The following is a 22,691-nucleotide window of genomic DNA, read 5'->3' on the forward strand; positions in this document are numbered from 1 at the left end:
AATATGGATTATTTCCATAAACCTACAAGTGCAGGTCTAAACATCTATTACATGATGTAAATCGTCCGCTGGGGGCGCTAAACACGGGCTAAACTCCTATATTGTATTCTTTTCTCAACGCGTGTGATCCTGGCCCTTTAATTCTCTCCGCCGCGCTGTGAAGTCTGTGAGCACGGTGGTACAGTGGGTACAGGGCTCAGGGGCGTGTACAGATTTAGGACGGTGTCTGAGGACCGCGGGTGGACGTGGGGTGGACGTGGGGCCGTGGGGCGGTGGGGCGCGGAGGCGCACATAGATCCATGCGCTGAGCTCACAGACGGAGCGCCTGCGCAGCAGCCGTGTCAGTCCGCGGCCTTCCTCTTTCTCTGAGCGCAAAGGAGGAAGCGTCTGAGGCCGTCGTTTTCGGCATTAGAGGGCCCTGCAACACCCGAGGATCCAGAGCTTTCCTGACCGCACTTAATCGCCACGATCACGCCGACGAGGCGGAGCAGAAAGGCAGAGCCGCCCGGAGCCTCCCGCAGCTGCCGCCGCGGTGGGGGGGATGCACATCCGTCGCTTTGTTGTTGAGTCACCGCTTTGCCAAGGCCCTGCCATTAGAGGGAGTCTTGCATTTCAGTGTGGACTGTTCCACGGGGTCCCCTGTTTATACTGTTTTCTACGGAGCCGCTTCTGTCTCCACAATGGCGTTCGTTAGCTAACTGTTAGTGCCTTCTCGTGTCTGTGGGATAGTGCCCCTGCCCACCCCGCTGTTTAGTCGAGACGATGCTGAAGGTGTGTTCCGCGTCAGGACTGGAACCGGGGCCCGTCGCGCCTCGGTAGTGGGACAGAGAGGCCACACAGAAATGGTTCGATATTGGGTATCTGTCCGCATTCTGTGCTGTGTATTCGGACATTGACATGGAGACCGAGTGAAGGGTGTTCACCCGGGACGGAGCGAGCACAGACGCGCAGGTTTCTCCAGCGGCACCAGTTCACACCACTAACAGAACTGTTGTCCGGGCGAGATGTCATTGCGCACCGCGCTGCTTGGGAATGAGAGGAACCCGGACCGGGTAAGTCCGGGCTGGAGACCCCATCAGTATGAGATAGATAGGTCTCATGCTCAATCAATGCTTGACCAGAACGAAACCATTATCTTGTATAAATGAGTAGTTAGACAAACACAATAGTCCAAATATGTCTGTTCAACTAAACTGTAAGATGTGGACAAAAGCATAAACCTGTGTGCTAGTGTCGCGAGATGGCCTACAGGTTACACGATCATCACTGCTTTGCCCTGACTCGGTGCCACAGGTCCCCTCTGCAGCACCCAGTTGCCCGGGCCCCATGGGGCACTGCTGGGAGTCAGAGTGTCCCTTTAAACAGATTTGATCAGGGGGTCAATAAGGGCAGGGTACTTGGGCAGTCACATCAAAGCTTGCAGTGCTGCACTATGGTGTCATTTAAAGCTAGCAAATCAAATTGAGTTACCACATTCAGTAAACCCAGAGTGGTATCCTGGATCATTGCAGGAGTGAAACCACAGATCGAGGGCTGACTCCCCCCATGGAGACAGCACAGACTGTACGTGCTCAGCTGGGTGCTCGGTGCTTTCCACCTGGACAAGACCTATTATTCTGTTGACTTATCACTCAATATAAGATGGGACAATCATTTTTGAGGGCCAATACTACTTCTGGTACTATCCTTCAACTAGTGCAGAACTTTTTGATAACATGATTACATTAGAGATGTAGAGAGTTGAATCAATTATTTAATAAATAAGTTTTATGATTCATTATCTATACTAACTACATTATTTCTTTCTGCTATTTATTTGCTCGTGTATTTTAACTTTATGGTTCACTTAGAAAATGTTTTATGGGGTGATTCTGGTGGCACTAATTAGCCTTTTCAAATATGATTTTATTATTATTATTATTTATATTGAAATATCACTTCAACCTGGTATGGTGACAGGCCTAACCATGACCAGATCTCACAGACTCTGGTTCTTCTGGGGACCACAGTGCTGGTGCTGGGTTCATGCGTATCCTCTTTGGCCCTACAAAAGTTCAGCCAATTGTTTTTACCCTTGAGGAAAAAGAGGCGGGGTTCTGTCTGATTTCAGGAACAGGAAGTAAATAGGACACAGCTAAAAGCCAGAAGGAAGAAAAATAATGTTTATTTCTAAAGAAAGATATATTGCTAAAGAAAATACAGACAGTAAATGATAATATTGAAACTACTTTATGCCACTGAGCGAAAGTAAGAATCCAAGTGATTCAGTTTTGAAATAACCAGTACCATTAAAATGAGATACTTTATTGATTCAGAGGGAAATTCAAGAGCATGAGCTGCAACAAATTAATAGCAGAATGAACCAGTAAATAGTGCTAGAAGTTAATTATTTAATGCTCTAAAGCTCAAATCTAAAAAAAATAAATAATAATAATAATAATTCACTCATAGCCTCTGCAGTCTGACTTCAGATCAGAGAAAGACGATACAGTAATTACAACTGCAGTTAAAGGTCCTATTTTATGTGAAATTAACTCAATTTTTTTGTTTTTTTAGCAGTGTTATAATATTGATAGCTCATCCGAAACATACCAGAATTGTGTTTTGTTGTTTGAATAAGCCTTTATTATTAGTATGTCTATATCTCCAATGCACACAAAAAAATACTCTGCTCTACCTTGTGTGCGATGTGCTGATAAAATGAACAGTTATCGTATACCTTTTGTTCTGTGGATATGGGCAATTTGGAAGAATTGAACCTATCACTTTCATGAATATTATGAGTTAATAAAATGTTGAAATTATCCATGGGTGTCATAGATTATAAGTACAGAGTTGCAAGCCATGTTAGAATGCTGTTACCTCCTGTTTTGTTTCATTCACATGTTTTCAATTTAACAGCTCATTTTACCTTTTGTTCAGTACAGATTTGCAATGCAAGACTGAAATTATCAAAATGATTCTAGTGAAGGTGTATGGAGTTTAAAAAGTGGAGCTCTTCCTGTATTACATGACATCACAAGGTGGAATAGAGTGTTTTCTGTTTGAGGGGTTTGTGTGTTAAACATGTGAGAATGAAACAAAACAGAGGGAGAGAGATTTATTGATCCAGAAAGAAATTAAAGTTTTGCTGCAGCAACATTTCCACTGTGCATCTCAGTGTCCTTTGTGTCTCAGTCAAAGGTGTGAGGTCAGTTTAACAGGAGGACTGGTCAGGGAGGGTCAGCAGATCTGTGTCAGGACAGTTTGAGGAGAAGAAGAGACAAAAGTGTCCCTCCTCTGTGTCCTGCAGCGTCACAGCAGTGTCCAGGGGGAACCAGGTGAACACAACAGGACAGGCCTCATTTTTACTCTGCTCTGGCATTTCAGTCTGTGGTGAAATGGTTCATTTCCTATATATATAACACAACTCCGGGTATGGAGTTGGTGTATGGATGTGATGAGGAAACAACATTATAACAGATCAGAATATGGCATGATATGGGCCCTTAAGAATAAATCAGCACTACAATTGTTATCAGTAAAGTATTTGATTTGAACACGTTGACCTCGCATCTGAGGACACAGGTTATGTTTATTACATTTGAAATAGAAATTTGAAATTCTAATTTCCCTTTAACTATAAACCAGGACAAACATGAGCATTTTTGTTGCTTTCTTTAGTTTTAGGCAGTTTACAGGAGTTCATATGAAAGCTGCGAGTCTGAGAGAGAGTGCGAGAGCAGAGGCTGAGCCTGAGGCCAGTCATGAGCCAGGGCCATGTGAGGAGAGACAGTACAACCCACAGAACCACACTGTACAGCAGGGCTGAACCATTGGGAAAACATCGAATTGTGATAATCTGATAAGCTTTGCCATTGTGATTAGATTTGTGATTTATTATTATTTTTTAATAACAGAATTCTGACCAATAATAAGAATTGACCAAAGAAAAATCACAAATTTCACAACATGTTTGTACAGATCTAAACTACAGAGTTGGCAACTTTTATGCAGAATAAGACAGGAGATTTTATTATTTATGAAAAAAAATATGGTGTGTACAAAATTGCAGCCTTAGTGATTTGATAATTGCATCCATTTAACATTTTCCGAAATGCATGGGATACTTGGCTTAGTTTAAAGTACATATTTTAGTTTTCTTTGAAAAGTGACTGCTCCTGATATTAAAAAACTAAAATAAACACGTCTATTAAACACATCTATTAATAATTACGGAGACATTTTACATGACATTTTGTGTTTTGGCTGACTCAAACATCAGTTATAAAAAATCATTTTAAATAACGTAATAATAGGCTGAAATAAACTTGGAAATAAACCTAAAAGGACTGTGATCTGGATAGTCACTACAGAAACCTCAGCACCAGCAGCCAATCATGGATCAGTTCTAGTGCAGCCTCTGCTGCTCAGGGAGGGAATTCTGGAGGTTCTGAGCATTCACATGAGCAATGCGTTGTTCATATTATGTTTTTGTGCTTAGAATGTAGCTAAGGACACCCAGTTTCAGTTCTGATTTGGAGCTCTGAAATGTTAAGCTCTGAAATGTTGGTTAAACCTGTTCCTCATGGTGCAGTCCTGACTTAGGCCTAGGAGTCAGGAGCTCAGAGCCCAAAGTGGTGCTGGGTTAATCCTGTGCAGTCTGCTCCATCTGTCAGCCTGACGTCTGCACACTGGGTCACCACGACAAGAGCAGTGAGCGTCTTGACAGCTCATTTCAAGAACACAGTTCTTGTGTCTGCCATATCATTATAATTTCTGGCACCTGTGGATTATTTTAATTTCCACATATTAAATTGCAATATTCATCTAAAATGACATAATAAACGAAACAAGTCTACTGACTTCCACGTTAGAAAACTATTATGGCTGCACATCACACCATTCATACCAGAATGACTAGCAACTCTTCTGAATCCTGCACATATCACCAATTGAGAAAATAAAATTGGAGAGTGCTTTCAGACCAGAGCAGTGGACGTGGGTTGATTGGCAATATGGCATCTTGAAAATAAGTGATTAAAGATTGCTCAGACATGCACGAATTACTCCAAATACAACTTTGGGTAAGTAAGTGGTGAGTTGTGAGCTCTGAAAAGTCCATTTTGAAGAATAGGTCTGATTTAATCCTCATGTCAAACGGCATGAGTCACTGTGTCATAGTAACAGTGTATGAAAGTTTCATACTCAAAGTCTACAATAGGAGAGACACAGGAGAGGAGGAAGATCCAAACTGTATGAATGCATCATTAGCCCCAAGCGCCAGAGGCTGGCGAAGGGCCTATTGGTATCGCAAAGCAATGCTCCTAGTGTTCCGAAAATGTAGGTTAAAAAAAAGCGGAACATCACATCAGAACATTATTCATTGTTCGTCCTCTCAGTCGCTCCCAGCACGAACAGCAGTATCCCAGTGACCCACACCCAAGACCTGAGCCATATTTACTACTGCTAAAATGAATGGAAGTCAGTGGGAGGTCAGGGGGCAACCCTGACGAGATGGTGCAGACACGCCCGTCACTCACCAATGACCCCACGGTGACGTGGGGAATGTCAAGAGCTTTCAAAAAATGTATAATAACGCTGTTCCAATGTTAACAGATATATTGTTTTCTAAAAATATTCTTATTAGGCCCGAGCGCCAGAGGCTAGCGAAGGGCCTATTAGTATCGCAACGCGATGCTCCTAGCGGGTGGGAAGTGAAATGACACGATGTGACTCGCCCATAGTGACCAGGGACCCTCGCCATGACATAGCAATGTGCCAGAGGTTTCCGAGAATGTATAGTTTGTTGGCCAAAAAAAAGCAGAACATTGTTCTCGTATCAGAATATTATTCTGTCTTTCTTTCTTCTTTCTTATTTATTTAACTTTTGGCTATTTCCTTTTTCCAATAACTAAAATTGCTCGTCAGCGCCCCCAAACCTCTCAAAACTGCATTAGGGAATACAAATGAGGGCAAAAAATTTGACACAGAAGTCGATCATGTCAAGACAAGGAAAAAATATTATTACGGCAACACCGTGCTCTCCACCAGGGGGCAGCAATATTGGCATAAAGTTTGTTAAGCTTTTACAAACTCCTCCAAGGGTGTTCACCCGAACGAGCTCAAATTTGGTTCACATTATCTCACGAAGTGGAACATCAAACGTTATCCACATTTTTCACACTTTGTGACAAGACAATTTGTATGGAAAAATAACATTTTATTTGTCAATAGATATACAAAATTTGGTACCCACATTTGTGACATAGTCTCAATTTAAAAACTCCGTGATGCCCACACCCCATTTACATTGTGTTGCCATGGCGACAAGCCAAAATTCAGTCTTTGCCAATGGGTTGCTCTGACACAAACATTGACGTATTGTATATTGTGACCACACCACAAACACATGACCACAAACATTGTATATTGTGAACACACCCCTTTACAAACTGGAAGTCCGCCATCTTGGATTAAAAAAAAAAAAAAAAAGTTTTTAAATAATCACATGCAGAAATTTTGAAAAAATGGCAGGGTAAGGGTTACGGTTGGGGCTATGGTTAGGATTATGACGACGGGTAGGTTTAAGGTTAGGGTTATTAGGATTAGTGCGGGGCGCGGCGTTTGCCGGGCGCAGCATAGGAGCATGCAAAGGTCGATCATTGCCGCTTGAGGCTATATTTTTCATCATTCTCATTTTTGTCTAAATAATTTAAATGTAATAAAAAGTAGCTGACTGAAATTACATTTTAATTTTTTACAATTGTTATGTTTATTATGACTATACTGAAAATTAATGAAAGGCAAAGTGAAGAGTTTAAATTCACTTTTCAGTCTGGTTTTCAGTGCATCAACCCAGCCACATCCAGTGAACACGTCTGCACATGGCCCAACACAATACAGTTTACATACAGGTTATCACAACTATGAAACTAGTATGAATTTAATAGACTTAATTTGCGTAACACTTTTTCTCTGCTAAAACTAGACTATGACTAAAATAATTTTGCACATTACCGATCTGGTGAAACCCCCCCCCCCCCTTTTTTTTTAGTGTATATGACCCACAATAGGCCATCAAATTTATCATTTGTACTTTTTGTTGGCACAAAATGGAAAGATTTAGCTATTTTCAATAGTACAATAAAAATTAAGCTGTAGAAGCAGGTTCTGTAATTAACTTCCACTCTCTTTATAGATGATAAATATTGTATTTGTTTTGTAAAATTATATTGTTTTCTGTGATTTCTTTCAGTAACAACATATGCTTCAGAATGTACTTTTATGACAGAGCTACCCCACACATACTTCACACCGGGCTTTTCCCCCTGTGTCCAGCAGGTGTCACTGTCCGGGGGCCAGTCAGATAAAGCCAGTGCCTGGTCCAGCCGCTCTCTGGGGGCCCGCTGTCGAAACTCCATCGCCGTGTGTTCAGATGAGCAGCCCCACATCGGAAACTACCGCCTCCTGAAGACCATTGGCAAGGGTAACTTCGCCAAAGTCAAGCTGGCCCGCCACATCCTCACCGGCCGCGAGGTAACTGCCATCTGCTCAGCAAAGAATTCAGGTTCTAGCTTTGGTTAAATGACCTGAGTTCACAATATTAAACTGGTTTTAAAGGTACACTATTTTCTGGTACAGGGTCCACTAGCTGCTTGTCTCCAAGTTATTGTTTTGTGGCACAGTGGCTGAGTGGCTAGCACTCATGCTTCACAGCAAGGTTCAATATTTGGGCCTTTCTGTAGAGTTTGATGTTTCTTCCTGTGTCTGGTTTGGTTTCCTCCATCAACCCAAAACAAGCACAACAGATCAAATCCTACAGTGAAGGTAGTCCCTTCAAAGCCTGCCTAAATCTGATTCCCGGCCACTGTAGCACCCACTGCTCCTTGGTAGATGTCCCAGCAGCATTGAAGGACGGCTCAAATGCAGAGCGCGTTTCCCTATGGGGATAATAAAGTGTACGTTATCTTACTTAGCTAGAATGTTGCACAATATAGAACTTTTATCTTGTGTAACAAAACCACCAGTGATGACACAAATGCAAGAAAAACCTAGAAAAACATGCATTCATTGTGAGCAGAGTCACCTCACCACAAAGCAGACCCCTGCCCTGGTTGAGAGGCTGGCCTTGGCCAATAGAAAGATAGAAATTAGCTTTGGCTACAATCAAGTACAGGCTTTTTCTTTTGCATTATCTTGTTTTTTAATATGTTTTGTCCCTTTAATAAATAAATACAAATCCCTTGTCTCTGTGGAGATGGTGGCGGCCCTTAACCAAAAAGTTACATAGTGAATCTTTAAGACAACCTGTAAGATTTAGGTCATGCTTATTACATTTAAAAACTATCTGTGTCCCTAAATGCAACATGTTGAAATCAGCAAATCTTCTCGGTCTTAGTTTACTGATTAGCAAAGCAAGGGTTAGTTGAGCAGACTGCAGCTCTAATTGAACATGCATTGAAACTGAAGACTGCAGAAAACAAAGTAACCAGTGTCTCACTGTAGTTATTAAATGTTCTGAATGTTCTAGAATTTTTTTACAGTTCTGATTGGAATCTTCTCTAGGGCTGCAAGATTAATCACTATCAAAACAAATTAGCAAATCACAAAGGCTACAATTTTTGAAGTACTATGATTTATCCTTAGTCTTATTCTGACTAAAAACTAACCCTGTAATTTAGATCTGCACAAACATGTGCTGAAATGTGATTCTTAGGTTGTCATTTCTTATTTTAGTCTCTGTTTCGTCAGTTCTTCCGAACACGTTATAATTATGAACTTTGAACAGAATCATATTATTAGAGCATAAATCGCAAATCTAATCTCAGTGTAGAAAAATTGCAATCATATATTTTTCCCAAATCATTCATTCCTATTCTTCTCTCAGATTTTAGTGCTCTTGCCTGTGTATATGTTTTAAAAAAAAAGTTCTTCTGTGATGTGTGCTTTCTCTTGTCTCTAGGTCGCCATAAAGATCATTGATAAAACTCAGCTGAATCCTACCAGTTTACAGAAGGTAATTCAGAAACAAGCACACTGTAGTTATAATTTGAGCAGAGCAGGGTGTGTACTCCACTCAATCACAGTTCTGTGGCTAATTGAATAGGAAGGGCATCTGGTGTAAAATACTTTCAAATTGCTCTTTGTGGACACCATGAATAAAAAGAAGAAATGCAATTCGTCTTCAATTCACTTTGCATTGAAAAACATCACCCCTCTCTCTGTAACTGCTGTTGTCATGCGCTCATTTTGGTCTTAAAATGTTCATATTAACTCACTGTACGTGATCCTGGGTTTTTTATTTCACAATTTCATCTGTAAATGAGTTCCTATTCCTAATACAGAACTGTGCTCCAAATTTGCTCCATAATTGCCAGGCTCAGTGAGCTTCATTTGACTGGAGCTAAATGCTATCAGTGACATCACACTTTCTTTTCTACTTCTTTCTAAATGTAGAAGCACTTCAAGACCCAAAAATGTAAATTCTTCTTTCCCCATATACAGGATCTTGCCCTCTATCTGAAACTATGACAGCATATTGTTCAAGATGTGAATATTAAAACAGATGAATCTCTCTAGCTTTATTATAAATCATTGGCCCAAACTATTGTATATTGTTTGTGAGTGTTGCCAGGGCAATATATGATCCCTCAAATGGTGCTCACATCCACATGGTGATACCCTCTGGGTTTGACAGCCCTGTTCTGCTCTAATCGGAATTAAAGGATGAACTGAAAAACCAGGTTGTTGGCATGCGGGTGCTGGAGCACCTGTTTCTCCACCCCTGTCTCTTTCCCTGTGTCTGCTCCTGCCTCCTGCCCAAAGACTGTATAAAGAAGTGGACTAAGAGAGCGTGACAGCAAAGTCAAATGAAGCCTATTAGAGGCTAGCATTTATAGAAACAAATTTCAGGGTTTTCTCAGAGTTAGATCATTTTATTTGATAAAAATGTACACGTTGTATCTGCTTCTTCTGAAAGTTCACTTCATGCTGGTTAAATCCAAATAGTGAATGTACAATATCTTGACAATAGCAGGTCACTATGGCCTAAACCTATTACACACAACTCTTATGTGTTTGAAGTCTCTAAATATGTACAAATCCTGCAAAAAATACACACATCTGTCCATCTCAAGCTCCTTGACATGTTTAAAAGTTGGCCCGTGAACTGAATAATAGGGATGTAACAATGTCCAAATCTTGATATTTTCTTGATATAGAGTTCATGGTACAATATTTATTGCGATAGCAAAATTGTGAATGTGTAGCTTTTTTCTTTTATGATGCCTTTGGTTCTGACATAATTTAAAAAAAAAGATTTCTTCAGTCTGCATTGAAACAGAGCAAACGACCATGGTCTATGTAGTGCCCTCTGTTTTTTAGGTATTGCTGCAACACTGACTTTACGCAAAAAGATATATTGATATATATGACCCACATGTTACTGTGAGACTTTTGACGCTACAATATCATTATTATCTTCCCATCCCTAATATTTCCTCTGTCTGTCCTCAGCTGTACCGGGAGATGCGCATTATGAAGACTCTGAACCATCCCAACATAGGTGAGCTGTGTTATATCTTTAGTCTAGCCTGACCTATGACTTTTCACCCCTGACTTCTCATTTTTCCTTTACAGTTAAACTGTTTGAGGTGATTGAGACTGAGAAGACCCTGTACCTGGTCATGGAGTATGCTAGCGGAGGTGAGTCTGCACTCACATGTCTGCACATGGCCTTCTGTCTATCTTTAAATCTGATTAAATGCTAGATTATTTCATTGTGTTCTTCGCCTGCTGCAGGAGAAGTGTTCGACTACCTCGTGGCTCACGGCCGAATGAAAGAGAAGGAGGCTCGAGCCAAGTTCAGACAGGTCAGCCTCTTTCTGCACTCACACCATGCCAGGGTTAGAAAAAATGAGATGCTAATCTATTTTTAAAACGGTAGCAAAAGTAGATGCTCATTAGAGCAGTTATCGATACTAAAAAAGTCCTATTCATGGGACAGAAATGAATGTTTGCTGAACAGCTTTAGAGTGATGTTGAGCTGTATCAGAACAAGTAGAAGAGCACATAGACTAGTATACACACATGGACACTATGAACCTATCTAGACCACTGAGGGATTACAAACAGACCTTGTGGGAATAGAAAAGTAAGTAATACCATTTGATGCTGATGTTGCATTCTATTTTAAACTATTTTTCTATCTTTCTATTATCGTGGTATCTGAATCAGTATTAAGTATCGAGTAGATTTTTTAGTATCAAAATCGCTTTTAAAAATTTACACTACGGCATGCATAGACCTGCAGAGACTGCTCTTGTGTCCTGCTCTAACCTCTGTGTTCTCTACAGATTGTCTCTGCTGTGCACTACTGCCACCAGAAGAACATTGTCCACAGGGACCTGAAGGTACACATACCCTCACTGCACATGCATAATACCTACACGGTCTGCACATATCCACTGAAGGCTTTCAGGGGTGGGGCTTTCTGGAAACTAAGGTGGCAACATCTCAACATCTCCCTTCTCATGAGAGTTCAGAAAGATGTAGAACCTGTTTATCACACTGCAACTTTATTTACAATGAACAGTTTATGTGATTACATTGAGGCCTGTGTGGACACGTTAACACAAGGGCTTGCTGTCACAGGCAGAGAACCTGCTGTTGGATGCAGACGCTAACATAAAGATCGCAGACTTTGGCTTCAGTAATGAGTTCAGTGCAGGCAGCAAACTGGACACGTTCTGTGGCTCCCCGCCCTATGCCGCCCCCGAGCTGTTCCAGGGGAAGAAGTATGACGGGCCTGAGGTGGACATCTGGAGCCTGGGGGTCATCCTGTACACACTGGTCAGTGGGTCACTGCCCTTTGATGGACAAAACCTCAAGGTCAGTCATGCATGCTAACAGCATTTTCATAGAACTATAGTTACTACTGTAAAACTTTTCACATGAGTGTCATGAGCACCCCCCCCCTTGCTGTATGTGTATGCCTGTTGTAGGAGCTGCGAGAGCGCGTGCTGCGGGGGAAATACCGCGTGCCCTTCTACATGTCCACAGACTGTGAGGTCATCCTGCGCCGCTTCCTCGTGCTCAACCCCACCAAGCGCTGCTCTCTGGAGGTGGGTCTGTACATGTCACACTGCTAACAGCGCATGGTTCACAAAGCCTTATCCCTGTCCAACCTGCTCAGGCATTACTTAGACGCATGAACTGCATTACCACAAAATGCCACTGACAAATATTCCAATGTACAGAGAGAGGCACTAAAGGAATGTACTCGCCTCCTTCCTTAATGAATCAAGCTTTACATGTCATAACCCTTATTTCTGTTTCTTTGGGATCAGCAAATCATGAGGGACAAGTGGATAAATGTGGGCTACGAGGGGAATGAGCTGAAACCCCACACTGAACCTGCAGAGGACTTCAGCGACACAAGCCGCATTGGTGAGAGTCACACCTGCCCAGTCTGCACCTGCCCTATGTTTATCAGCCGTGCCTGCATCTGCCGTGCCTACACCCACTTGCCCTGTCTACTCCTGCCCTGCCTGCACCCGCCCTGCCTACCCATACACTGTATATATAAATGTACAGCACTAGCTGTCACGCTTGAAATAAGAAGTTTGCATGCCGGCTCTTCAGGCTCCTACTGATCTTGACTCCCATTAAGTTACTTACACTTTCACTCGCTTAATCCACTTTTATATACAGTCTATGGCCCTGCCTGCATCCGCCCTGCCTACAAGGGTCACTTGATGTTACAGTGACGTGTCTTGTAGCTTTACACAGATTATTCAGATTTTACACAGACTAGCACCATCTGCAATAGGTACACTATATATACACTTATGCCTTTCTGACAAATCCTTTGTAAGGTCAGGTATATGACATAACTGTGATATGTGACTGTGAATGTAGCTGACCATAAGCTTCTGTTGGGCCTGACTCACTGAGGGGGTGTTCTGTGCCTGTGTCCTGCAGATGTTATGGTCGGGATGGGCTTCAGCAGAGATGAGATCCAGGAGTCTCTGAATGGACACAAGTACAACGAAGTGACCGCAACCTACCTGCTACTGGGCCGCACCGGTCAGGTCAGTACCCAGCCTGCCTCTGGACCAGTACATCTGTGTCTTGTGTCTGCAGATGCACCACTGAGTTCAGCCCATTCATGTAGCCAGGCAGCCATGTTTAGGCCTCGTGGAAGGCTGGAAGGCAGCCAGAACCCTGTATTTTACTAGGAGTGTGTAGCAGTGCTCAAAATTTGCATTATTTATATAGCATTGTTTAGAGCAACTCTTTTGATAGAAAGAGGTTTCGAGCATGTAGTCTATAAGATTGTGTTTCAGATGTACTATGCATGTAGACTGTCGTATCAGTTGGTGTTATTTTGATGTACGGTGCAATAGCCCTACACTAAACCATAAGACATAATTTCAACTCAAATCAGAGCAGAAATTTGGAACAGCTAGAGTGCCCGTGTTTAACCATGTTATATTTTATTCAAAATGGCAGTATATTTCACACACAGAACTATAATAAAATCTGAAGGTGAACTCAAGATGACGCTTTCAGTGGCCTGTGCTCATTGGCTCATGGGACCAAAAATTATTTTCTCTTCCACATTTACTTCCTCAGTCCGGGCGAGCTCCACCCACCCATGTGACATCTGTAACGTGCACAGCGTGGAGTGTTTGGACCAATCAGAGCGAGAGCTGCTAGAGCAGAGCTAGAGCGGGCTCAGAACGAGGCTAGGCTAAGTCTTACAAAGACCTCTTGTAGAGTTGTTGATGCCCTGTCAGATGAACACCGCAGTTTGAATTTTCAAAGAATGCATTATGCGTGAAGAGAGAATTCTTTCTGGGCCCACACTCCTTGGAGCTGCAGTACCTAGTGCGGCCACTAGTTGGGTCTGGAACTGGGACAGAGGGGGAGGGGCTTATCTAGTTTTTACAGTAGATTCATGATTTCACACAGCAAATATTTACAAAACAAATGGTGTTTGTGGAAAGTTAGCAACATTCACTCTTCATGCTCTCTGTTTTTCCCATCTATATTTTCCTATTGTTTTATAGAAGGAAGCCAATGAATCGCGCTCTGGCAGCACCCTGAGTTTAGCCCGAGCCCGCACCATCACCAATGGGACGAGTAAGCTCCCCTCCTCTTCTTCCTCGGGGACAGCCTCCTCCAGCCATAAACCTGTGCGCAGTGCCTCCACGTACCACCGCCAAAGACGCCACTCAGACTTCAGTGAGATCTGCACCCCCACATGTGTTCTTGTTTGCCCGTGTGTGCCCCATGTCTCCTGCTCCTCTCACATTCTGCTGCTGCTTTCAGGTGGCCCCTCTGTGCCCGGGACCACACAGCCACGTCGCAGTCCCAGTACTGTGACCGAGGGACTGAAGGAAGGACGCAAAACAGGGACCCCCACCCCCCCAAGCCCCATGGTCAGCTCTGCTCACAACCCCAACAAGGCAGAGATTCCAGACCGACGCAAGGAGGCCAACTCCACCCCAGTAAGACCCACTGCCATGTCGACTGTGTCTGTTCCAAATGTTGGATAATGCACTCAACATTCAAATATGACCAGGGTGGTTCTGAGACTTAGGCAACTGTTCTGTAGAGAATGAAACCAAGAAGAGATGAAGGTTCAATCAGACAGATGCTTCACAAAATAAGATTTTCAAATTTTATGATTTACAATCATGGAAGTATTTTAAGATGGAAGATGAACCCAAAATGTGGTGTTGTCAGTGGCCTTTGTTCACTGGTGCCAAAAAGTTTTCCCACATTACTTCCTGAATGCTGTTCTGCCCACCACGTGATCCCAGAAATGTGTAGTTATGGCAAATCTAACACATGTTGTATGGTTCTAGTAATAGAGTTTAACCTATTCCCCATATAGGCCCAACTGGGACTGGGAGAAAAAAAACAATCAATCAATCAATTTTTTGCCCCATATTGATCAATCTCAATTTTTGATTCAATCTTCTTCCATCTTATTCAAAACAAAGACATGTGGACAGTGAGTGTAGACAGTGTGTCAGGATCAGTATAGTTTTTATTCTGTGTTAATAGGACCAGTTCCAGAGAATTTCACATTTAAAGTTTACAGGACCACCTGTACACACTATACACAGGGAGAGATCACAGTACGCTATTATTTAACCAGCATAAAACGTCTAATATGACATGGCATTGGAACGCACTGCGGTGTTGTGTCCTGTCCCAGAGTTGTGGAGCTGCTCTACTATTAGTCTTTTGTTGCCATTTCTTTCACACACCCAACATTTGAACTCCTTTGGCAGTTTCTGCTCTGTCTTTCAGATGGCTCATTTATAAATGAGACAGCCACACTTTTGGGGAGTGCAGAGACTTAACATGTTCATGTTGATCAATCACATGTCAGAACACAGCACATAGACACAGCTCAACCTGTCCACTCACAAGGTCTTGGGCCCATTTTCCTGTCTAACAGAAGAAGTTAAATGTACTGTGGTGTTCTGAAATAATCCTACATTTGGCCCTTTGTGAGTCATACAAGGGTCAAAATTATTGTACAGATATCAGTTATTGTAAATCTGGCTTGAAACATCAATTGACAGGCACATTTTAGTACAGTGTTGACAAACTACAAAATAATGTACTGACTGTATTAAAATGGTTCAAATGAAGACGATAAGGATTTGTCAGCAGTGTCTCTCCCTACAATAATAATAATGAAGAGGTTTGACCTGTCAGTTGGGTGTGCCCCTGATGTGGCTCATGGCTCTTTGCAGGTGAGCGCTCCTTCGAGTGGTATGACCCGGAGGAACACGTACGTGTGCACAGAACGCTCTGGCTCTGACCGGCATGCGCTGCTGCACAATGGGAAGGAGAACAGGTGAGCCATAGGACACTAGCAAATCTTATACAGGTTGTATGGTTCTAGTAGTAGAGTTTAGAATAGCCCCACATGTACTGTCCAAACCCGACCTATTCTCCTTATAGGCCCAACAAGGGCTGGGCGATATGGGAAAAAATTAATCAATCAGTAATTTTTTTCCCCCATATTTATCAATCTCGATTTTTTTATTCTATTATTATATTATCTTCTTCCATCTTATTAAAAACAAAGACATTCAGACTTCACATATAAAGAGCAGAGTGTCGGGTTGTCGAGTGTCGGTGTTGATGGGACTAATAATTCCAGACAATTTCACATTTAAAGTTTGGAATGAGTTTGTACAATATATTAAACCTAAATGCATACACGCATTACTGCTATCAACAGAAACATGTGCGATGTCTGTGCGCTAAATTAGGACTTAATTTTCACACATAAATGGTGAGAAAATAGCTGATTACTATTGGAACTTGGATTATAATGACAAGAAGCACCAGAGGAGAGAAAGAGGTGAGGAGCTGGATCAGAAAGAGAGAGACAGACGCTCACACAGAGGCAGAGAGAGACTGGACTTTTGGTCAAATTGTGCAGATTTAAGTCAAATCGTGGGAAACGTGAGGAAACAAAGATATGCTGTGGCCCAGACTGCTTTTTCCCAAACAAGACAGCGTTGATCCTCGTCAGCACCACACGCTCTTACTGTTACATGCTATTGACCTGTTGATTAAATTGCACTTGCCTTATCATCAAGATCAACCTAAGTTGAGATCGCGATCTTTCAATCTTACAATTTTTGACACAGCCCTTGGCCCAATCCAAGTCTACGTATTTTGGCAGAGGTACTGGTTGCTGCTGCAGTGCCATAATTTCAGCAGCAGCACCAATGAATAACAGCAAAAAACATTTAATATAATACAGCAGTCCATCCCCTTGCAATCATCAGCTATAGGGATGCATTATACAGACATATGGCATGTGGGACAAATGACTTCCAGACTCTGTCTATGGAACACGACAGGGACAACAGCCTGTGCCCAAAGGTGCTCTCCTGTCCAGTGATGGTGCTGTGCAGGAGGTGCTGGGGGTTCTCCAGGTTGGACAGGAGCTTGTTTAGGGCCCTTTTCTCAGCCACAGATGTGAGTGACCAGTCAACAGCTTATCCAACTGCACCGCATGAATGGTCCCCATCTGTGGCCTAGTTGCACTATAGTGTTTAATGGAGCGTGTTGGCCTGTCCATGGCCTGAAGCGGACTCTGCTAATGCACCAGTCCTCAACTGTGCCGCTTACCAGCAGTATGTGCTGTGAAGATCCTTACACAGGCAGTCTAAAACATCTTGTGTATGTGTTATTATGATGTAGACGTGAGATCGGGCCTAAAAAATCCAGCCCGACCCGACCCGGCCCACGGGTATTAAAACCCGACCCGGCCCGAGCCCGACCAATTAACTTGATTTGCAGGCCCGAGCCCGAAGCAAACCCGAAATGTCATATTTTATTTGTGAGGACTCGGGAGGAGGAGCAGTGCTCAGCGTCGAGGTGCCAGTCTTTTTGCTCTCGTATGAAAGCAAAGCGCCACATTGACGACATTCAGCGAAGCCAACGCAAGTTTCTGTAGCATTTTCAACAATCAATTTGAAGCTTTTCCACACCTCACTCTTACCGGTGCGTGTTTGTCTTTTCAGTTCTCCTGCCTTTAGTTTAACTTCTTGCTCCTCCATATTGGGGATACCAGGTCAAAATAGATGCAGACTTGCGGAGGGGAACATTATTCAATTAAGAGGGGGCGTTCACGTGCGCAGAGCTCTGGCTCTGCGGATCCTGTTTAGTAGTTAAATAGCAATTACATTACATTACTTCTCTGTTTTATCCATATTATTTATTTTATAACAAGTATTCCTTAGTTTAGTATCCACACATCGTTTTAGCATACATTTTATAAACATATATTTATTTGAAGCCCAAGCCCGACCCGACCCGAAGTAATGATTGACATTTTAGGCAATTCGGGTCGGGTCGGGTCGGGCTTGGGCTCGGTCTTAAGATCTTACCTCTATTATGATGTGATTTTAATGAGTATGACTGACGGCTCATGTCTTCTTCAGCTCTGGGTCCCACCGCTTGCCCCCTGCCTCTCCCTCTACCCACAGTATAGCAGGGGCCTCTGGCGTGAGCTCCTCACGCCTCTCACGGGGCTCCACTGTTCGGAGCACCTTCCATGGGGGCCAGCTCCGCAGACCTCCAACACATGCGCCCCCCTCCTCCCCCACGCCATCCCATGATTCCAGCCTGACAAGTAACGCCCGCTCCAGAGGCACCACCAACCTGCTGAGCAAACTCACCTCCAAGCTGAGCCGCAGGTAAGGCCCGGGCCCCAGAGCCCACTGTGTCACTGTCCGATATGGGCACACTTTATTCACATGTAGAATTTGCTGCTGATGCCCTCCCAGATTTTAACAATACTAAACCATCAGCCTCAGGAGGTCTAACAGCTGCACATGGAAGAGCTCCTCACTCAGTGCCTGGGACTGAACTGCACAGCCAAACTAACCAAAAGCCTGATGATTTTAGGATCATCAGAAAATTTGTTTTTGATTGACTTTAGGCAAACTTTATTGATCCACAAGGGGAATGAAACATATGCACTACGTATATGTTAAAAACAGCAAAAATGCAATGAATATGTTATTATGAGGGACATATTATTTCTAAACCATCCTATAGTCAGGACTGTTAACAGCACCACCTAGTGGCTCAGCTGCAGAATGTCCCCACAGGGCCATTGTGTGATTGGCTCTGTGTCAGACCTGGGTCTATTTCCTTATCCACAGATGGATGTAGGCGTCTTTACAGTTGTCAACCTTTACTTCTTACCGACTATAGAGGTTATGCACTGACATGATTTTATTTGATACTCCAACTGAGAGGCATAGAGGCAGAACTATGGGTAGCTCATTTAGCATTTTCCATTTTTAGCTTAGTTAACTTGTCAGTGACTGCGGGAGATAAAGGACACTTCAACACGCTCCACAACAATTAATCTCCTCAACACAAGACTCAGGAACATGTGATTTAAAGAGTGAAAGATTCAGTTCAAGGGAGTCTGATCCAAAGTCTGTATCAGTGAGAAATGTGTGTGTGCAGTGTCCCTGTTTCTTGTTTTAGACATCATTTACAACTATATATTTAGCAGAGTTGTAAACTTGTATATTTGTTGTTAAACTGCAACAGCTCTTACACATTTTAGATGTAGTGTTTGGGGCTTTTACAGCAGAAAATGTCATTTCTCACATTGACACTCATATAATGTTGCCACTCATTCTAAAAATGCGGAATGTTGTGTTGTCATAAGCATAACCTCTATAGACATAATGGCTGTTGTACTGGGCCTGTCGGGAGCTGTAGACCCAGGGCTGCTTCTCTGGGTTTGCTCTGCTCACTTGTGTTCTTCTGACACATGTGCTCTCCTCCTCTCTTGTCTCTGTCCATCTGCTCCATCTGCCTTCTCTGGACCATTCCTCTCTTCTCTTCACTGTTCACTTCTTCCTCTTTCTCTCTTTTCCTAGGGTCACTCTTGACCCTTCTAAACGTCCAAGCTCAAACAAGTCCATGTCGGGCTGCACCCTTCCCCTGGGGACAAAACCAGTTAGTAAGTTTTCCTTTGCTGTGTTTGTGCTGCTTCTGTCTGTCTGCACTGCCATGGCCTCTCACTGTCTGCAGCTCCACTCACACTGTGGCTCATGTTCATGTCAAGTATTTTGCAGTAATGTGGTGTGTGTACATCTGTGTGTGGGTGGGGGTGGATGTGTAGGAGGGGATTTAAAGATCATGTCAAGTGTGTGAAAGTGATTTGATCCTTACGTTTGTCAAGACTCTAGTGCCACTGTTGTTCTTATACATGGCACATCAGTTGAATCCATATTGTGGTGATTGTGGCATGCTATCAGATGGCTACTGTGAAAAATATATTTTGCAAGCCGTATTATTACCAAGAAGCACAAATAATTTCTATAATATTACAATAAGCAAAAGTCATTATTTTAAACACCAATCTGTTGTTCAGCTTGTTTTAAACTATAGAGGCAACATTGAGACTATCGGGGGCCACCATTATCTCCCTTATTCATGAAAAGCAAAGAATTGTCCAACTAAAACTTAAACTAAATCCACTGAGTGGTTCTCCACATTTGTCATGGTCAAAGTGATTCATCAGAAACATTTTATTAGACCAGACCAGGATGTTTAGTGATTAATCTGCCACCCATAAACCCTTCAGAGAGTCCCGAGCATTTTGGTTTGACAGTCACACCAACATGCTGCTGCGTCAGTAGCACATCAGCTCATCTAATCCCAAGAACATGAGGAGCAGTGGCCCTCAGCCTATTCACGCTCATGTTCTGACCTGACACATGCACAAGCTCTCTCTCTCAAGAGAGCCACTATGTGTCCAGTGTGCTGTGTCTCCATCCATTGATGCTGTAGCCTTTGTGTGTGGTGTGCGTGTGCGTCTGTGTGCGTCTGTGCCAGTAACTGCGTCACTCAGATTTCTAACTGTTCGTTGTGTTCCTCTTGAGGGTCACAGACGAACCTGAGAGAATCAGCAGATCTCCGCTCCCAAGGTTAGTTTGTTTTTGTGTTTTAGCTTTAGCACAAACATATTCATTAGCTTTAGCATTAGCATTAGCTTTAGCTTTAGCATCAGCATTAGCATTAACTTTAGCATTAGTACAAACATAGGCATTAGCTTTAGCATTTGCATAATTATATGTACTAAGTTTAGCATTAGCTTTAGTATAAACATAGGCATTAGCTTTAGCATTAGCTCACAAACATATTCAGTCCATTTGTTCATGTGTTTACCTGAGGGTCCATAAGAGGGCAGTGTGCTGATGTGAGCTCTGTGTTCTGCAGCGCTGGCCCGCTACGACAGTGAGGTCAGAGGCAGCAGGTAACTGTGTACCCTGTGTGCCCTCTGTGCCCTGTGGGCCTGTGTGCCATAGAACGTAGGCTGCAGGAGGATGCACTCATGTCCTCATTTTCAGGATCAGGCCATTCTCACGTCCTTGCATTAATACTAACATATGACTAAGTCAGAGTCTGAAGCGTGCCTCCTGTTAGCGGCCTGGTGCTGTGGTTTCCTGTACAGACCGAGCTCAGGGTGAGGATGGGTGCATCCTCTCTGTTGTAGGACTGACTGCTGTAGTTCTTAAATAACAAGTGTTTCTTTTTCCCTGCCTCCTCCATCACATGACCCCCTCTCACTCATCAGTCGCCATGTATCTGGGCATCAGAAAGCGAGCGAGCCCCGGACCCCCCGATGTGGCTGGGATGTGAAGGTGCGGAGCCCGAGGGACCCTGCGGAGGTGGTGCTGGCACTGCGGGAGGCCGCCCAGGCCTGCGGCTGTCAGGTGCATGTGGCAGGGCCCTTCCTCCTGTCCTGCACGCACGGGACCGCTGGGGCCCGGGTGGCCTTTGAGGCTGAGGTATGCCAGCTGCCCGGCGGGCCGGGGCGCAGCAGTGGTGTACGCTTCAAACGACTGTGGGGGGCACAGCTGGCATTCAGGGACATCGCCACCAAAGTGTCCAAGGAGCTGGAGCTCTGAGGGCCATGGTGTAGGTACGCTTGGGCAGCGTGCACCCAGGCAGCCAGTGCCTGTGGCAGGCAATCTACAGACTACAGCACTGGCTCTCTGCAGCTTACTGAGACTTGTGTTTGCTGCCCCTGTCTCCTGGATGACCTGCAGACAGGACATGTGTAAAAGGGACCTTGTGAAGTACATCTGTTGCCTGTGGAAGAGGGGCACACGCTGTATACAGTCTTTAATTTAAGAATGGCAGATATCTTCTTGAGCACTTTTCTATTTGTTTTTATATCTGCTACATTTTCTTACTACACGTTTTAACACAGAGGGCAGTGTAGAGGAATTGGCCACTTCTTGATCCATATAAAGTTTTTCAGATCTATGACAGTCTAAAAGGAGAAGCAATAAAAAAGTGTTTGGTTTCTGTTTCCTTTGTATTTATGATGTCCAAACTTCCCCTTTTTTGGTCGTCTATGAGATTTGCAGGTTTTCATATTGTTTTTTCTTAAGTTAACAGCAAAGTCCAAACAGCATTTTGATTTTACAGCTCTGCTCCGGCATATTAGAACCACGTGAATAGAAATGTCCTCTGGATTTCCTCAGGGAGGTTTGGGCAAGTCCACTTTGGGGACTCCTGTATGTCTGCAGGAAGCTGCTTTCTTTCAAATGTGCCATTATCAAAGACGAACTGCTGTGAGTCCAACTGAGCAGCAAAGTCCTATTCTCTAAACAGTGCTTAGCACCTCTAGTGTAGCATATTAGACTGCTGCCCTGCTCCCCATGTTCCCCCAGTGTGGGCATCCCAGAGTGAGTGGGCAGAGACTGGATGTCCCAGAGTGGGTGTCGGCACCATGTTGCTGTGAGTGTGCATGTCCAAAATCCCACAGGCACAGTGAACAGCACACAAATTAGGGCCCCTCAAAGGTCTGAGCCTCATATTGTAGCTGTCCACTCTGCTGCGCCGCTGCCTTCCCTCGTGTCACTAGACATGCTTCAGAAGGAACCCTCCTGACCTGACTTGAATTACACATGGAGTGACTTGATTTGGCTCTTTCTTTAGATTGTTCAATAACTGAATGTTTTTCTGAGCTTAGGCCCTCCAGGGGCCTCGTGGTAGGCTTCACCTGTCGTAAGTCTTTGCTATGGTAGGCCTCCCATGTAGTAGGCTTGAAGAAACCTGAGACTTGCATGTCTCTTTGAATCATGTGGCACTCAAATAAAAACTTGTTCAATATGTTGTCTGTA

The 22,691-nt window shown here is 43.5% G+C and overlaps 1 protein-coding gene across 6 annotated transcripts; it reads left to right on the forward strand.

Moving 5' to 3' along the window:
* Positions 1–259: 259 nt before the first annotated feature.
* mark4b (MAP/microtubule affinity-regulating kinase 4b) lies at positions 260–22,680 on the forward strand. Of its 6 annotated transcripts, none has more exons than XM_020938604.2 (17): positions 263–1,052; positions 7,321–7,518; positions 8,945–8,998; positions 10,498–10,546; positions 10,621–10,686; positions 10,783–10,853; positions 11,337–11,393; positions 11,635–11,871; positions 11,985–12,104; positions 12,330–12,429; positions 12,964–13,073; positions 14,058–14,229; positions 14,317–14,495; positions 15,759–15,862; positions 17,970–18,224; positions 20,439–20,483; positions 21,134–22,680. In XM_020938604.2, exons 1-17 carry the CDS (start codon positions 1,005–1,007, stop codon positions 21,465–21,467), a joined length of 2,199 nt encoding a protein of 732 aa, XP_020794263.1. In that variant the 5' UTR covers positions 263–1,004; the 3' UTR covers positions 21,468–22,680. The 6 variants fall into 6 exon arrangements, with proteins under 6 accessions (XP_055004043.1, XP_055004042.1, XP_020794263.1 ...); XM_020938602.2 differs by having other exon boundaries at positions 266–1,052; positions 14,055–14,229; XM_020938605.2 differs by having other exon boundaries at positions 266–1,052; positions 14,055–14,229; positions 20,447–20,483; positions 21,134–21,234.
* Positions 22,681–22,691: the final 11 nt, after the last annotated feature.

This window comes from Boleophthalmus pectinirostris, unplaced genomic scaffold (genome assembly GCF_026225935.1).
Source record: "Boleophthalmus pectinirostris isolate CB_2022bp ecotype Guang Dong unplaced genomic scaffold, ASM2622593v1 HiC_scaffold_9, whole genome shotgun sequence".
Classification (NCBI taxonomy): domain Eukaryota; kingdom Metazoa; phylum Chordata; class Actinopteri; order Gobiiformes; family Gobiidae; genus Boleophthalmus; species Boleophthalmus pectinirostris.

Excerpts from the sequence above, each read along its gene's own strand:
- mark4b (XM_055148067.1), top strand. The coding sequence starts at position 1,005 with ATGTCATTGCGCACCGCGCTGCTTGGGAATGAGAGGAACCCGGACCGG. Across the intron at positions 11,872-11,984 it reads TTGATGGACAAAACCTCAAG|GAGCTGCGAGAGCGCGTGCT; the intron begins GTCAGTCATGCA and ends TGCCTGTTGTAG. Across the intron at positions 12,430-12,963 it reads CAGCGACACAAGCCGCATTG|ATGTTATGGTCGGGATGGGC; the intron begins GTGAGAGTCACA and ends TGTGTCCTGCAG.